The sequence below is a fragment of the Tasmannia lanceolata genome, unplaced genomic scaffold (genome assembly GCF_043159265.1).
Source record: "Tasmannia lanceolata isolate RefF3 unplaced genomic scaffold, GAP_Taslan_0.1 ptg000013l, whole genome shotgun sequence".
Classification (NCBI taxonomy): domain Eukaryota; kingdom Viridiplantae; phylum Streptophyta; class Magnoliopsida; order Canellales; family Winteraceae; genus Tasmannia; species Tasmannia lanceolata.
The window spans coordinates 7,104,383-7,118,285 of NW_027518690.1; the positions used below are offsets into that span (position 1 = coordinate 7,104,383).

General features: G+C 37.8%; 1 protein-coding gene across 3 annotated transcripts; it reads left to right on the top strand.

Moving 5' to 3' along the window:
* Positions 1 to 1,030: 1,030 nt before the first annotated feature.
* On the top strand, positions 1,031 to 12,228 carry LOC143889647 (KH domain-containing protein At4g18375-like). Of its 3 annotated transcripts, none has more exons than XM_077393929.1 (8): positions 1,031 to 1,154; positions 4,900 to 5,502; positions 7,943 to 8,365; positions 8,654 to 8,911; positions 9,329 to 9,598; positions 10,806 to 10,879; positions 11,102 to 11,173; positions 12,121 to 12,228. In XM_077393929.1, the coding sequence occupies exons 1-7, from the start codon at positions 1,053 to 1,055 to the stop codon at positions 11,145 to 11,147; spliced, it is 1,776 nt and encodes a 591-aa protein (XP_077250044.1). In that variant the 5' UTR covers positions 1,031 to 1,052; the 3' UTR covers positions 11,148 to 11,173; positions 12,121 to 12,228. The 3 variants fall into 3 exon arrangements, with proteins under 3 accessions (XP_077250044.1, XP_077250043.1, XP_077250045.1); XM_077393928.1 differs by lacking the exon at positions 12,121 to 12,228 and adding an exon at positions 11,528 to 12,047; XM_077393930.1 differs by lacking the exons at positions 1,031 to 1,154; positions 12,121 to 12,228 and adding an exon at positions 11,528 to 12,047.
* The last annotated feature ends 1,675 nt before the right edge of the window (positions 12,229 to 13,903 follow it).

The following is a 13,903-nucleotide window of genomic DNA, read 5'->3' on the forward strand; positions in this document are numbered from 1 at the left end:
AACCGAATTTCGGCTGAAATTTCGGGAAAATATTAAAAAATAAACAACATGGAATGAAATGAAATGGTACCGAAACCGAAATTAAATTTCGTTCGAATTTCGGAAATTTCGTTCCAAATTTCGGTAATTTCGGTAATTTCGTCTCGAATAAAATAATACTTTTTTTTCCGTTAAAGAATTTTGATCGAAATTTCGTCCTAAAAAAACAGAATTTTGTGCGGCAATACCAAATATCGCCTGAAAATTCGGGATTTAGGCTAAAATATCCGAAATTTTAGCCGAATCCGAAATTTAAAACCATGGTCATTAATACATTAGAGGGGTCTGGCCTAGGGAAGTAAAGGGGGCGTGAATATATTGCTTCCCTCTTTGAAAATGTCTAGATGGAGCCACTAGAAAAAGGGAAATGATATATTTGCCCCTTTTTTACTTGGGACAATTACCTCTAGTGTAAAATAGTTGTCATAAATCCAAGGTTTAAAATTTCGATTTTGGTACCGGTTTTGGACCTCCGGAAAACCGAAATTTCGGTCGAAATTTGGTACTCAAGTTCGAAATTCCGGACCGAAATTAGGCTGAAATTTCTAATTTCACCAAATTTCGGTTACGGTCCCCACCGTCCTCGGTCGAAATTTAAAACCATGCATAAATCCAGTCAAGAGGGCTGCCCAAGTAAAGAAAGGGCGAATATATATATGATATATCACTTGGCCAGTTGGCCCATAAAAAGTAAATCTTACTAGAGCTTCCACCTCTCGTCCCGTGAAACCGCGTCTTACGAAAATAATAACATTTAATTATAAAGTTTCAGTCTATGATTTGTTCGCCCCTCTGTAGGATAATGCGCTACCCTGTTAACGTGATTTGACGTCGGAAAACAGAAAGCCTTAAAGTCTACACACAATTCAGGTTACAAGAAGTGTGCATAATCCTAAGTAGGGGCGAAACAAATCATCGCCATAAAATTAATCTAACAGTCCCATTATCGGCTATATCAGTAATTATGTCTAAAAAGCAGACCTCTTTCGGTAAATTCGAGTCAAAACCCTAGAATGCTCGAACCCGCACATAAGGCCTCTCCAAAGATAACTCACTCACTCATTCTCTCTCTCTCTCTCTCTCTCTCTCTAGGGTTTGAGGAAAATCTCTTCAAGGTATAATCTTTAATCCGTGCGATCTACTCTCTATTATAATGATCTGTATTCTTACTTTTCCGCTCTGCAGAACGATCTCGATTTCGTACATTTCTATTAGGGTTTAGTTTTTTTTTTTCAGATCTACATTAACCCTAGTTTTTTCATATATTTAACTCTTTCTCTTTACAAATTTAGCAATTTAATCGTTTTTTTTTGTTCGATTTTCAGATCCCTTTTGTATTTTATAAGTTCTATTGTCGATTGAAGTTCCTGAAAATGCTAATGGTTGAATAAGATGCATTCTCTTATTTCATTTGCTATTTCTTTCGTTTGTTGAGATTTTATATGGTGTATGCCCTTACAGTCCAGTATTTTTCAAAAAATACTGTACGGATTACATTTTAGGATGATCCGAACCGTCCACTTGATGTGCCGTAACGTAAATAGGTTGTAATTAAAAAATCACTTCCATATGATAATCCTAGCCCTCGTTCTATTGATGAACGGAGTATTATGGAAACCTTTGTAGATCTAAGGGTTGGGATCATCCTATGGAAATGATTTTTAGGGTGAAATGTATTTACGTTGTGTCCGATCAAATGGACGGTTTTTATCATCCTATGGTGTGGGTATGGTACATTTCGGAAAATACGGGACTATATGGGCTTTACACCATATAAAAACTCTCAGTTTATTAGGTTTTAATGGGGTGCTTTTGTTTTCTTTTCATACATTCGATAAGTTACATCTGGGTTCATACATTCCATAAGTTACATCTGGGTCCATGACTTGCTGGTTGGGATCAGGGGGCCTTTTTTTGTTAGTGTTTTGTTTTATTTTATTTTCATACAGTCCATAAGGTACATTTCATTTTGTTTTATTTTCATACATTCTATAAGAAAGTTTTGGTATTTCGCTAGTGATTTGCTAGAAATCTGAAGTCTGAACAGATTTCTAGATCCCACCTCTATCTCTAGTTTTCTATCTGAAATACTCTATTTGATTCGAAATTGACAGCAGTGGTGCATCTTCGATCCCTAATTACCTATGTTTTTAGAGATGTGCGAGTACCATAGTTGGCAAGATGGTTATTTTTTTTTCTTTTTTTGAAAAAACGCTTTTTATTTGTTTGCACTAAAAGAAACTCTGTTTTTTGAGGAAAACATTTAAAACAGGTTTAGAATGTTTGAAATGTATTCATTCGTTTTTTGGTCAACTTTCCAACTTTACTCCTGCTATATTTTGTAATTGACAAAATTTAAAATGTATTTTTTGATGTTTCCATTTTTAATACATTTTTTGAACCAATGCTAAACTTGAATTTCCTGTTCCGTCTTTTTGCCGAATCACGTTTTGCGAACTATGGTGGGTGCTAGTTGCTAGGCTCCATCATGTCTTGCACATGGTGGTCAGTAGTCTAAAATATCTGGCTACTCAGTTTGGACCTTGGATTTAGTGTCATCTTCATGATTTTATGCTGAGAAATCTTTATGAATCTAGCAAACCCTGTTTTTCTGTTTAAAATTAGACAGACATGGGCCTTAACATTTGAAGCAGAGCTCTACAAAATGTCTGTATCTCAGTTTCATAGCAACTTTTTCTTACTTAGATAAGAGATTTTTTGGGTATTTTCTGCATGATATGTTATGTACCATTTAGTTTGTTTACTTCATTTTAGGTGGATTGTTTTTTATAATCGAGGACTGGATAAGTGGCTGAAGTTGGATAAAAATTTAGCTTGAAGCAGAGCTTTACAAAATGCTCATATCTCATTTTCATAGCAATCTTTTTTACTTAGTTAAGAGATCTTTTGGGTATTTCAGCATGATATGTTATGTACTATTTAGTTTGTTTACTGCATTTTAGGTGGATTTTTTAATAATCGGGGACTGGCTGAGTGGCCGGTGCTGGCAGGGACGGAGCCAGGGGGAGCGAGGGGGGGGGCAATTGCCCCCCTAAAAATTTGGGATTTTTTCGATACTGTTAGTTCTATGCGATTTTTTGGCATTGGAATTAGTAGTTTTTTTTTTTTCGACAAATGCCTTACGAGTTTTCATTGGTTTGGACTTTAGACGTGCTAAATTTTCTCCAAATTTATCTGGTGTTGAATGCTGGCAGCGTTTTTCATTGGGAAAGCCCAAAATTTTCGGTGGGACTGTTTTGCGTTATATGGAAACCTAACCAAGGAAGAGAGAGAGAGAGAGAGATTTTGACTATTCAGGCGTAAAACATAGAAAGGTGAGAGAGAGAGAGAGAGAGAGAGAGAGAGAGAGAGAGAGAGATTTTATAGGGTAAGTGCCTGTAAAGTTTAGTATTTTTCACAATTTACAGTGCGCCTACTTCACTGGATGATCTAAACCGTTCATTTGTTGGGCCACAACATAAATAGGCTCTACAATGTAGACCATCTCCATAGGATGATCCTAACCCTCCAATCTATAGAGGTTTATGTAATGTGCAGACCCTTTACAGATCAAAGGTTTGGGTCATCTCAGCAGTCACCATATAAAATCTCTAGGTTCATATTTCTTTCAATGAGGTGAAAGTTGTGAGTCCAAAACTGATAATTGGACTCAAAATTTATATTAATTTAGTTTTGGCTCCAATTATCTTTTTTAGACCGTCGGTTCGCAAATCCAAAAGAAATAGGGCGTTAACATCCCATTGATAGATAATATTAATTTCAAATTATCCTACTTGGACACGAGGCAATATTTACTGATTGAATGGTTGGCATTTACTGATCCTAATTGTAAGAGATATATGAAACTCTATAAATACATAAGATATAAGATATATAACAACATAGAACGAGAATTTTCCATTAATTTTTTGAAAATACATAAGATATAAGAGATATATTATTGACATTTATAGATTGCAAATTATCATTTCGTAAAAAAAAAAAAAGAATTATAGACTTTAAATCTGTGTTCATATCTGTTTAGTTTGTGTAACTATCTTGCTCATAAACGAAGAAAAAATCAGGGTTGATTGTAAAAATCTCATGAGTTTTCTTTGCAGCATGAGCTTTTAATAAATGTGAATGATTTTTTAAGATTAAAAGCAAATTGAATTGAAATTTGTGTAATAATTTGAATTTTTAATTTTATAATAATTTATTGATTACGGTATAAAAATCCTTCTTTGCCCCTCTAGAGCAAATTTATGGCTCTGCCCCTGGGCGCTGGCTAAAAAATTAGCTTGCTATGCTCTGCATAGTGTCTGCATTGGTCAAGTCAGTAGCTGAGGGTCTTACATACTTTTGTAGAGCAGTTTCATATTATTTGATAACATTACTCAGCAAATTCCGTGGAGATTTGCAAGTAATCCCGTGGAGATTTGCAAGTCTTTCGATGGGATTAAAGACATTGTGGGCAACTTGAGAATTACTTTCCGCTATATCAGGAGATCTGCCAACGGGGTGGCGGATCGACTTGTTAGGAATGGGGTTCGAAGTGTTCTCCCATTCCCTGGTCAAAGGGTTAACCTTTTAGTGGTTCGATTTTTTACTGCCTTGAGATTTTCCACTCCTTTGGTTATAGGTTTTGCTAAGCTTATCTGTATATCTTTCTTGTTTTATCTCTCTTGCTTGTATTTGGCCATCTCGGTCACCTTTCCGTAATGAAATTTTTGACCATTCAAAAAATAAATAAATTATATGCCACCCTTTTAAGGTTACACTTGATGTAAGCACTGTATGCTTATTTTTCAGTTCTCTCGTTCCTTATACATGGTTTTATGTCACAAATGCTTGATCCAGGAGTGCATATCAAGGCATTTTAACATCATGGCTGGGCAGCGAAATAACTATGGTAAACGGTCCCATGCTCAACCTGACTACTCTGACAATGGAGGAACTAAGAGAAGAAATCCCGGTGATGAGAAAGAATACGCTCCTGGGCCGGATGACACTGTTTACCGTTACTTGTGTCCGGGTCGAAAAATAGGAAGCATAATTGGGAGGGGTGGTGAGATTGTTAAGCAACTTAGGCAAGAGAGTCAGTCCAAGATAAGGATTGGTGAGTCCGTACATGGGTGTGAGGAGCGTGTTGTAACCATTTTCAGTTCAAGCCAAGAAACTAATGCCTTCGAAGATACCGGCGAGCTTGTTTGCCCGGCTCAAGATGCTCTCTTCAGGATACATGATAGGATTGTTGCCGATGAGTTGCCGGAAGAAGACACTAATCCGGATTTTCGTGATGTTACTGTTCGTCTACTTGTGCCGTCGGATCAGATTGGATGTATTATTGGGAAAGGAGGGCAGATTATTCAAAATATACGCACTGAGACTGCTGCTCAGGTCCGCATTCTAAAGAATGAACATCTGCCTCCTTGTGCCATGAGTAGTGATGAGCTTCTCCAGGTAATGTTGTTCATTTATATTGCATGATTTATTTGATGCCTTAAGTTCTATGTCACAAATATCGTTCTCGGAAATTTCTCGGCAAGGGAAAATCTGGGTATATATTAAATTTTTGGGATTTGCTAGTGTCCATTGTAGAAGCCATTTTGCGAATGGGCTGTTGCATGTGAGAGCAGCCACCTCATGAATAAAGACAAAATTTGTTGAAAAGTGAGTCTGCGTGGCTGCCCTCACATGCAACAGCCCATCCACGAAATGCTTTCTGCGATGGACACTAGCAAATCCCTAAATTTTTTTTCTTTTTTTCTTTTTTAAATCGGGAAAAAAGATTAAAATAAATTATTTAAAACATATATAAAAAGAGAGAACATTTCCTACACACTTGTGTAGGTAAGTTACCTACACTCTACCTTAAAATACAGTGGGGGCCCACATTGTTTGGGTGATCCAAACAATTCATTTGAATGGTCCTCACTAGACCTGGCAAAAGTGACCCGTGCCCGCGGGTCGACCCGGCCCACCCGCAAATTTGCGGGCACGGGTCTAAGTTTCCGTGACCCGTCAAAAACCAACCCGCAGGTGACCCAACCCGCAAAAACACGGGTCGGGTCGGGTCAACCCGCGGGCACCCGCATTTTTACAGTATTTTTTAATCTTTTTGAGAATGTTATCATCACTGCTGTTTGTTTTTTATGAGTAACTCCTCACTTTATAAAAAGTACGGTATGTCCTGCACCGTAGGATTATCCAAAGTTCCAAACCGTCCATTAGATGGGCCATACCCTAAATAGGTTATGCCCCAAAATTATTTCCATCGGTTGATTCTAACCCTCCGATCTATAGAGGGTTAGGGTCAACCTTCTAACATTCAGATTGGAGGGATATGATCATCCTATGGAAATGATTTTTGGAGCATAACCTATTTAGGCTATGGCCCAACTAATGGACGGTTTGGATCATCCTATGGTGTGGGCCATACATAAAGTGAGAGTGCCCAGTAGTGTTGATAACATTTAAATGTGGTTTTTATTTTATTAGAATTTGCTATCAAGCTTCTCCTTTGGCAATTTCTCGGCAAGTGGCCTTTGTGTATGCAAAGATGCGCGCATCCAAATGTTGCTAAAATCTTCCTAGAAAATGTAAAAAAGTAATCATTACACCACAAAAAGTAAATTAGCTAAATTATAAAGTTTTGAATGAAAAATTACCTAGAAGGGTTATAAAATTTTAAAATTACGAAAAAAATACCAAATCACATATCGGAGGTTATGACAATTACGGGAAAAATAGAGGCTGTCAAATCAAAATAATTATTACAATCCCATATTTGCGGCATATTTGCAAGTGACCCGCGGGTTGACCCGGCCCACCCGCGGGCCGCGCGGGTCACGTAAATTTTGACCCGCCAAAATGCGGGTCATTTTCTCAACCGACCCGTGGACCCGCACCCGCATCACCCGCGGGTTGACCCGGCCCGACCCACCCGTTTGCCAGGTCTAGTCCTCACATAGATAGGGTGTCCACAAAAAATCAGATCCATAGGATCATCCCAACCCTACGATTTTTGGAGGTAAAATGGACGTGTATAAACCTTCACAAATTAGTCCATTTTTTGCCTCCATAGTTTGAATGGTTAGGATGATCCTATGGATCTGATTTTTTGTGGACACCCTATCTATGTGAGGACCATTCAAATGAATTGTTTGGATCACCCAAACAATGTGCCCCCCCCCCCCTAAATTTTAAGGTAGTGTGTAAGTAACTTACCTACACAAGTGTGTAGGAAATGTTCTCTCATATAAAAATATAATATTTAAGGAAAAGTATAAAATAAAATATCGTAAAAATATCGGGATAATATTTTGATATTATTCAACATTTTATGATAAAGAATGATTTTTTTGAAAAGGATGATAAGAATGAAAACATCGCTATATTTTTAAAATCTTGGGATTATTTCGAGATTTTGTCGTTTTAATAAAATGCTGCGGTAAAAACACGATATTTTCAAATTATCGTAGATATTTGTGGCATAGCTTAAGTTTAAATTTTCTTGTAAATTTGAATTTACAAGATATGCTAGTCAGTTACACATCCTTGAAATGCGCTATGATGTTGGTACTGCTATCAGCACAAACCCCATGTTACTTTATTTCTTCTGGTATTGTTCTGTACTCTTTGTTTATTGTTACAGACTTGTCAATATTCTTGTACGCATGCATATTAATTTAAACAATAAAATATGTTTAATATTATTGTTTAATGTTTGTGGAAATTTTTTCATGCTGGGTTTCTGGGGCAACTTGTTTAAACATCATCCCACATTTAGCATCGATGGGCAGAGCTGTTTCCTGTGTTTGAGTTTTTCATGTCTCCGTTTTTTCTATTACATCTATTGATTAATGCCGAATTTTTTTTCTCAAATTGTGTTTGGTGTCAGATATCTGGGGAAGCCTCGGCTGTAAAGAAGGCCCTTTATCAGGTTTCATCTCGCATTCATGATAACCCGTCTCGATCACAGCACCTTCTCACTTCCAACGTGTATCAGTCTAGTGGTCAGTTTATGGGTCCAAATGGTGGGGCCCCAATCGTTGGTATAGCTCCACTAATGGGACCATACGGTGGACACAAAGGTGATGCTGGAGACTGGTCGTCACATAACTTTTACCCTTCTCATAGGGACAAAAGCTCTGGGAAGGAGTTCAGTCTTCGTTTGGTGTGTCCAACTGGGAATATTGGAGGTGTGATTGGTAAAGGTGGTGTTATTATCAATCAAATCAGACATGAGACTGGTGCATTTATAAAAGTGGATAGTGCTTCTGCTGTGGGAGATGACTGTATTATATCCATCTCAGCCTTGGAGGTGAGCTTTGCAACAAGGTTTAAAATTTCAGTTAAATTTGGCCCAAATTCGGTAATTTTTTTTGTTGAAGTGCAAAATTTTGGCCGAAATCTGGGCCGATACTGAGTGCGTACTTTCGGTGTCGGCCTGGACCGAAATCCGAAATTTCGGAAATTTCAGCATTTCGGCCGAAATTTAAAACCATGCTTTGCAATCTCTTTCTTTTTGTATTTTTCTGCCTGCAATCTATTATATTTTCTCTGGCATTGTTGTGTTATGTTTCTAACATCTCAATTGTCTGCCTTTCAGTACTTTGAAGATCCAGTCTCTCCAACTATTAATGCGGCACTTCGCCTTCAGCTCAGATGCAGTGAAAAAACTGAAAGGGAATCTGGTGAACCTTCATACACAACTCGCCTACTTGTCTCAACATCACGTATTGGCTGCCTTATTGGTAAAGGTGGGGCCATCATCTCTGAGATGAGGAGACTCACAAGAGCAAACATTCGTATACTTTCAAAGGAAGATCTTCCAAAAGTTGCATCTGAAGACGATGAGATGGTTCAGGTAAACACATTGTTGCCTTTAGATATGTTGAATTCACACGAGGGGATTGGACTTGTGTATATCTATGTGACAGATATCTCCGATATTTTCAAAATATAGCGATTTTATTGCTATATTTTGATAAAACGACAAAATCCCAAAATAATCCCAAGAATTTAAAAATATGGCGATATTTTCATTCATAGCGATAATATCACGATATTTATATAATATTTTATATTTTTTTCTTAATTTATATAAAAATAATTTTATTTTATCATTTTCCTCGATATAAACCTGAAAAACTAAAAATAAATTAAATATACCTTGAGATTTTCCCTTGCTGATAAATTCCCGAGAACAATATTTGTGACATAGGTGTATATTTGCATTTGGCAGATAAAATTCCTTACATGTTTTATTGATAATTTTGTGCAGATTAGTGGAGACATTAATGTTGCTACTGATGCTCTTGCACAAGTGACGACCCGGTTGAAGGCCAATTTGTTTGAAAGGGAGGGTGCTTTGCCTGCATTTCCAGCAGCCCTTCCTTACATCCCTATGTCTAGTGATGTTTCAGATGGTTCAAAGTATGCAGGCAGAGATAGCAAAAGACACGGAAGTGGATACTCTTCTTATTCTGGAGGATATGGTGGTTCTGGTGATGTTCCTCCCTCTGACAACTATGGAAGCTATGGTGGTTCCCAGGTCACATTTTCTCTGCACTGTTTATGATATTGGGTTTATTAAAAAATTAATAATAATAATAATAATAATAAGGCCCTATTTTTTGGATTTTGAAAACTGATTGGCTGTCTAAAACTGATTATTTTACTCAAATTAACGTTTAGGCCCTGTTGATTTTAGATTTTGACAACCTATTATTGGACTCAAAATTACACGTGATTTTGGGTCCTATAATCAGTTTTGGACTTAGAAGCACGAAGCGGGGGCGGAGGTGGGAGCAGGGGCGAGGAAGCGGGAGGGTCTAGAAGAGTCTAAGTTTGGGAGTGCTATGGGAGCGTGTATGTAGTATTTTCTTTATATATCTTTCAAAATTCAAGTACATAAAAAAATAATAGTTTCTAACCATTTTCATATGTATCTTTCAAAATTGAAGTACGTTTTGAAGATCCACAAGCCTTTGTGCTTGCTCCAATGAAGTACTTTGAAGAGTTGAAGGAGTTTGATGCAAGAAAGTTGATGATGGTAGGACTTATGGAGTAATAGAGGCAGGCTGGGAGCGAAAGCAGGCTTGGAGCGTCATGAGAGAGGTTCCCATCTCTTTGGGGTCGCGTTCCCTGGAAGCTCCTTCCTAAGGAGCGCCGAATCGAGGTTCTGAGGTGGGAGCGGCACCCTGAGGGAAGATTCCTGCTTCTAAGGTTTTGGACTCAAAATCGGTTGTCAAAATCTAAAATGAACAGGGCCTTAGTTTTGAATCCAAAACTGATTATTGGACTCAAAATCACTTTTAATTTTGAGTCCAATAATAGGTTTTGGACTCACAATAAAAATCTAAAGGGAACAACTTTAATGTTATACATGTTTACGCCATTTCCATGCTTTTCTGTGCCACCATAAATGCACTTTCTTAAGAGGGACCAATGGGAGTGCCCTTGTAGCTGGTTTTTGCAAGGGTGCCCTGCATTTGTCACTCCTATTATTATTATTATTATTATTATTGTTATTATTATTATTATTATTGTTATGTAGTCCCAATTGCCACATAATTACTGACATTTAGCTTGGGATTGTCCTTCGGTGATCATTTTATATTTCTTTCTGTTCTCCGGTTTTACATCTATTCTTGCCTCGACGACTAACTTGGTTTACTTAAAAATATGAAAAAACTTGGTTGGCATGTCTCTTTCATTTTCCTCTTGCGAGCTAAAATGTTTCTTGTTCTCCTCTGCAGAGTGGTGGAGGTAGTGGGTATGGAGGAGGATATGGCGGCTACTCCTCTGGCCGAGGCAGATCTGCTAGTACTGGGTAAGATGTAATTCTCTGTTGTGATAATTCTCATTATTGTGTTTTTACATTTTATTTTGCGTATTTAGGAAGCATGTTTCTCACTTCTATGTTTTTAGTTGTGCTAAATATTGCTTCTTATTGTATTTTTCTATACAGTTCCTGGCTTGATTTTGGACACGACAATTTTTATTGTGATTTTTTCATTTACCTCTTGACCCTGACTCGTAGCTTGTTTATCAGGTTATCTGGTCAAAATGTTTCCCATGGGAAACATCATGGTTATTAGGTTTCCTCGATGATTAAGGTCTTCAGGTAGATCATTGTTCTCCCTTCCGGTATTTATCCTACGAGGAATGATAGAATGAAGGGCGTCCTTGCAAAAATCAGCTTCAAGGGCGCCCCTATTGGTCAATTTCTGCAAAGTCAACATGGTACCATAAATGCAATTTGCAGAAATCAACCATTAGGGGCTCTCTTGAAGCTAATTTTTGCAAGGGCGCCCTTCATTCTATCATTCCTCTTATCCTATGGATTATTTGACAAGTTGCTTAGATGTATGTTAACCAAAATTTTGAAAATATTACTGTCTAACCTAGTCAGCCCACCTATATTTAAAATTCTAATGATCCTTTTTTACCTTTGTTGCCTTCCATCCTATCAAAACAGCGAAGCCCGGAGCCAGCCTACTGCCACTTTTGATGAAGCCTCAAGCCTAGACCAGAAGACCAGATGAAGAAACTTATGGCCCATCTTGGAAGCTTTGATTAGGAGGACCAACGCTATCTGGCCTTGACACCATATTACCGAGCTTTGCCCGAGGGCCTATGTACCCAACCCACCCTTATATTTTGCAGCAACTTTATTCACTTTTCAGTAAAACTCCATATACTTTGGAGGCCATGACTATATCTTCCTTTGCAGATCTAAGCTTGTTAGCTGAAATACTAAAGCCAGGTCTACTTTGTGTGTGCTGGACCTTAGTATAATTGTCCATTATTAGGAACTCGTGGATTTTAGGTTGTAGTAGAGACTTGAAACTTTAGGTGTTGCCATAGTTATGCCTTGTGTTGAAAACATAGCTTTAACTGAGTGTGGAAATATTATTATGTTGCCATCAGCTTCATATATTGTGGCTGTTGATGACTCTTCTCCTTCTTAATATATGGCTATGCGATGGGATTAGCTATGATAGTGAAAATTTTAAAGTTGCAAATTGGTTAAAATGTAGGTGTGTTTTTCTTGTTTTGTTACATTTTCAGGCCATTTGTGGAGTCTATAGTACGACACCAGATTTGCAATTAAAGCTACTTTGGGAGCAAAATCATTTTGGTGGCATTATAGAAATGCAATCCTTAATTGGGGCAGGTGTGATGGACCATGTATGTATGTTCTAATAAAATTGTACAATTTGCACCTTGATTGAAAGTGTTTCAAGCATGGTATCTAATTAATTTTGCAGGTTCCCAGAAGTATTGCTTTTCCTTAGAAGAGAAGCAGGTAGGGTCACTCTTTGGTAAGACTCCAGGTGAATATGAGCTTTATTTGATCTGTGAATTTTGATGAATTGGTATAATATAAGTAACCTTCCTGTATGCTTCTGCTAGGAGTGTTGATTTATCTGCTTTCTTTCGTTCTTTAGTTCTTGCTCTATTTGCATCCACTATTATTCTCCGTAATTATTTGTTCATTTTGTGTGAGGACCCCTATTTATAGCTCCCAATTTACTAAACACAATTTCTTTGTTGGATTCTTATTGAACTCTTTTTTTTTTCCCGTTTCTTGCTAGCGGTAGATTGAAAAGTCAAATGAGACATTCACTCTCGGTCTAGAGATACTCCCTGGATCCTCCTGACCTTTGGCCTTGGATTGACATCAACTTTAACCAGCACTTGTTGCTATAAGCACTGCACCTGTCAGATATTTCAAAAAAAATATCGTCTCTCATTTTAAAGTTTTGTTTGGAGTGGAGGTAAATTGGGACACATCCGTGAATATGCATCTCCTTTGTTGGTTCCCAAGAATTAAAATCCCGAACTTGGAGCATGTGTTGGGATCTATTGGAGGATGCGCTACACATTGTTCTTAGAGAAATATTAGCCACTTCTGCAAACTACAATAACCTTGTGAGTTTTGATGATAGCACTATCTAATGGCCTTCAAAGTAAGTTACGTGTTTGACCACTATGACATAGTGTTTTTTCACATGAAAACTACCATGCACAATCAAGGTGGCAAATTGGCCAGCACCTATTATTGTAGTATCACTTCGATCATAGTTCAAAAAATCCAAAAATGACAGATGGGTAGGAATGGGGAAACCTTTACAGTATTTGTACTGTAAGCACTCCAAAGCCTTGAAGGGCATCTTCGTAATCTAGTCGCCCGTTGGAAAAGAGGAAGGGGGGGGGGGGGGGGTAAGAGGGCTGTGAATTTCATTACACTATTACTCCCAAAATGATAGAGAGAGACTAGCACCGTTTCTGATCTATTTCCATCCCAATTTATCGAACATCACTTTTCTTGTTTTCGATCTGGGAAACCATAGTATAAAGCTGACGAGTTTTATGGAAGAGCTATACTGCGGGATGGTCGTATCAATATAGATGGTGATATGCTGAGGAAGAGGATAATGAAGAATAGATCACCTCTGAAGACACCCAAGGTGATGGTCTAGTCATCCAACCTGTCATGCTCACTCCCAAGTTGACGAAAGGAGGAGACTAGCACCGTTTCTGATCTATTTCCATCCCAATTTATCGAACATCACTTTTCTTGTTTTCGATCTGGGAAACCATAGTATAAAGCTGACGAGTTTTATGGAAGAGCTAAACTGCGGGATGGTCGTATCAATATAGATGGTGATATGCTGAGGAAGAGGATAATGAAGAATAGATCACCTCTGAAGACACCCAAGGTGATGGTCTAGTCATCCAACCTGTCATGCTCACTCCCAAGTTGACGAAAGGAGGAGACTAGCACCGTTTCTGATCTATTTCCATCCCAATTTATCGAACATCACTTTTCTTGTTTTCGATCTGGGAA